Below are 2,780 nucleotides of genomic sequence, written 5' to 3' on the forward strand. Positions count from 1 at the left end.
GGGTCATGGCAGTTAGGGGATTTGGAGGAGGGGGGTTGGATGGGGGGTGTTCCAGGGGGCGGTTGGGGGGTTCCCGGGGGTGGTTGGGGTGGGGGGTCCTGGGATGGGGCAGTTAGGGGACAAGGAGCAGGGAGGGTTGGATGGGTAGGAGGTTCTGAAGGGGGCAGTCAGGGGATGGGAAGTGGGAGGGGGCAGATAGGGGGTGGGGGCCAGGCTGTTTGGGGAAGCACAACCTTCCCTACCCGGCCCTCCATACAGTTTTGCAATCCCCATGTGGCCCTCAGGCCAAAAAGTTTGCCCACCCCTGTACTAGTATATATAATGAGCACTTTCCATATGTTATGGACTTGATCTTTCAACATGTTGAGTAGAGCTGATTGAGAATTTTCCAATGTATCTTTTTTCCCCCAATCAAAAATGCCACTTCAATGAAACTAAAACTATTTGTGAAACAAGGTTGTGTTCAAATTTCCTAATGACAGGTTTCAGAGTTACAGCCGTGTTAGTCTGTATCCGCAAAAAGAAGAACAGGAGTACTTGTGGCACCTTAGAGACTAACAAATTTATTAGAGCATAAGCTTTCGTGGACTACAGCCCACTAGCAAAAATCAACACTCTGCTGTTATGCAAGGCCAAAGAAGCATATAAGTAAAACAACATTCTAGGCAGACAATGAAAAGCCCTCACAAATTTGTACATTCATCTTTTTACCAATAGAATCTGAGAGAATAAAAACAAAACTAGAAGATTGCTCCAGCAAATTGTAAATTCTTGGAAATATTTCTACCTACCTAATAATGGACTTTTCTGTTTTCTCTTCTTTATCAGCCTGGCCAGGTTCTTCCTCAGTCTTGCCAGCAACATCTTGGGCCTTTACCCTTGCATCTCTCCGTGGCGGTCTGATCTGCAGATTAGGAGGACCACGTCGGACGTGAGGAGGCTTTGAATGTTTCTAAGAAAGAAAGGCAAAAGTAAACCAAGATGCATATGATCTACTGCATGGGTGGCCAATACCCAGTCCAAAAGCATCCCAGAGTTGTACAATGCAACCTGAGAATACCCTCATTTTTAATACAGAGATGTAGTGCAGGGGACTACAGGTCACAGCATGCAACCTTTCATCTCAACCAGACAGGCCGAGGAGGAGGGAAATCATGTTTGAATTTTTTTATCTCTGGTAAAATTGTACATAGCTCCTTGGGTAACAGTTTCCAGTGAGAATATTAGGCTACCTGTATCATTACCAGGTATATCTAGAACACACAGCACGGTCAAAAATGTGAACCTGTCATAAACATATATATAACAAGGTGCAACAATTGACACTAGTTATAACAAAGAGATGCGTTACTAAGAGCTTACGCAATACAGAAGTGATCCAATACCAGGAATTATTTTTCCTAGTAGATGTACATTATACAAATTAGAAGAAAGCACCACATGAGAGATCATTTTCATTTAAAACAAAGAATCCTAAATTCCCTGAACTAATTGTGTGAACAGGAGAGTGTGTGTAGAGACACACGCACACACACACACACTTTAAACAGAGTTCCTTTTTCCTATTACTCTCCCAATGAATTTCTTGGAAACCAGACAGTTTGTATGATCTGTTAGAAGTGTATCCATAAAATAAATAACTTTCACACACCTTCAGAGTATCTCAGACATAGAGAGCTACTAGATTTATTATTATTTCCACCTATTCTGGGAAGCTGTTGCAGTTTACCAGAGATGCCGACTATCCCCTACCTCATATTCAACTGTACACACTCTAGCCAGCCACAGAGCCTGGGCTGCGCACATTTCCAGGACTGAGGTTTGGAGTACTCCATAGCAGGTTAGAGCACATATTGCTGAACGGGAGGCAGGCAATGGTGGTATGCCTGGGCCTAGACCAAGCACAAGCAGATTCGTCAAGATAGTAAGATGGAGCCTAGAATACCAGGTCACAAAAGCCTGAAGTATCAGCAGTCACAAGCACACCAGTGGTTTAGGAAACATACTGAACACAAGTTCACTATTAAACAAAGCCCACATGATATCTACTGAGAATTCCAGAAATACCTTACCCCCACCTCCCAAATGCTTTCATTATATATTAGTGCTCCTATTAGACAGCTGACTAGCTCCTTCAGACTGAGCTAAGAAGAGAATTCTCAGAAATCAGAGCAATTCTCTCCTCTTTAAGTCTATGGATACAAACAAAAGCCAGAAAGTAGACAATGTTTTCACCCCTCACCGGAACCAAAACCTTTCTTGAGAGTTGAGTTCTCTACACATAGGAAATTAATTCTTATAACAGGCCTTCATTTCTTTTTCCATTACGACTGTTGGAATTAAATGCTATTTGCAGCTTTCACAAACCCTATTAGGTAGGGTTAAGAGGAACATTTTTCCTTGCAATACCTGAGGTGAAAGCTCTGGGTAGTTGGCATCTGCTTTCTGCGGTGCTGGTAAAACAGCTGGATTTGCTGGTTTCAATCCAGGGATCTCTAGTTCTGTCTTCTGATCTTCTGATGATTTGTTCGTTAGACCTATATGTATAAAATACATTCACTACACATCAAAGTACCTTGCATAAGGAATTAAGAGTTTCGACGCTAGCTGGAAAAATAACTCTCCCCACACCAAATGTAGACAAGCCCTATGGTAGTCACCTGTATGTTATATGCAAGTGATACTTTTGCCAAAAAAAAAAAAAAAAAAGCTACAGAGGCCAACAGATCTTACATGTCTAACTGAAAGTGTTAAATTACAAGCCTCCATAATAATAGATT

General features: G+C 42.1%; 1 protein-coding gene across 1 annotated transcript; it reads right to left on the minus strand.

Moving 5' to 3' along the window:
* Positions 1–756: 756 nt before the first annotated feature.
* Positions 757–2,571, minus strand: LOC117871559 (endoplasmic reticulum mannosyl-oligosaccharide 1,2-alpha-mannosidase-like). Its single transcript, XM_034759387.1, has 2 exons — positions 2,410–2,571; positions 757–952 (listed from the first exon to the last, which is right to left on the minus strand). The coding sequence occupies exons 1-2, from the start codon at positions 2,554–2,556 to the stop codon at positions 788–790; spliced, it is 312 nt and encodes a 103-aa protein (XP_034615278.1). The 5' UTR covers positions 2,557–2,571; the 3' UTR covers positions 757–787.
* Positions 2,572–2,780: the final 209 nt, after the last annotated feature.

This window comes from Trachemys scripta, chromosome 1 (genome assembly GCF_013100865.1).
Source record: "Trachemys scripta elegans isolate TJP31775 chromosome 1, CAS_Tse_1.0, whole genome shotgun sequence".
NCBI lineage: Eukaryota > Metazoa > Chordata > Testudines > Emydidae > Trachemys > Trachemys scripta.

What these genes read in the sequence shown, in the direction of transcription:
- LOC117871559 (XM_034759387.1), bottom strand. Translation starts at nt 2,556, where the DNA reads ATGTATTTTATACATATAGGTCTAACGAACAAATCATCAGAAGATCAG. An exon ending in ACCCAGAGCTTTCACCTCAG is followed by an intron (nt 953 to 2,409) that starts GTATTGCAAGGA and finishes TTTCTTTCTTAG; the next exon opens with AAACATTCAAAGCCTCCTCA.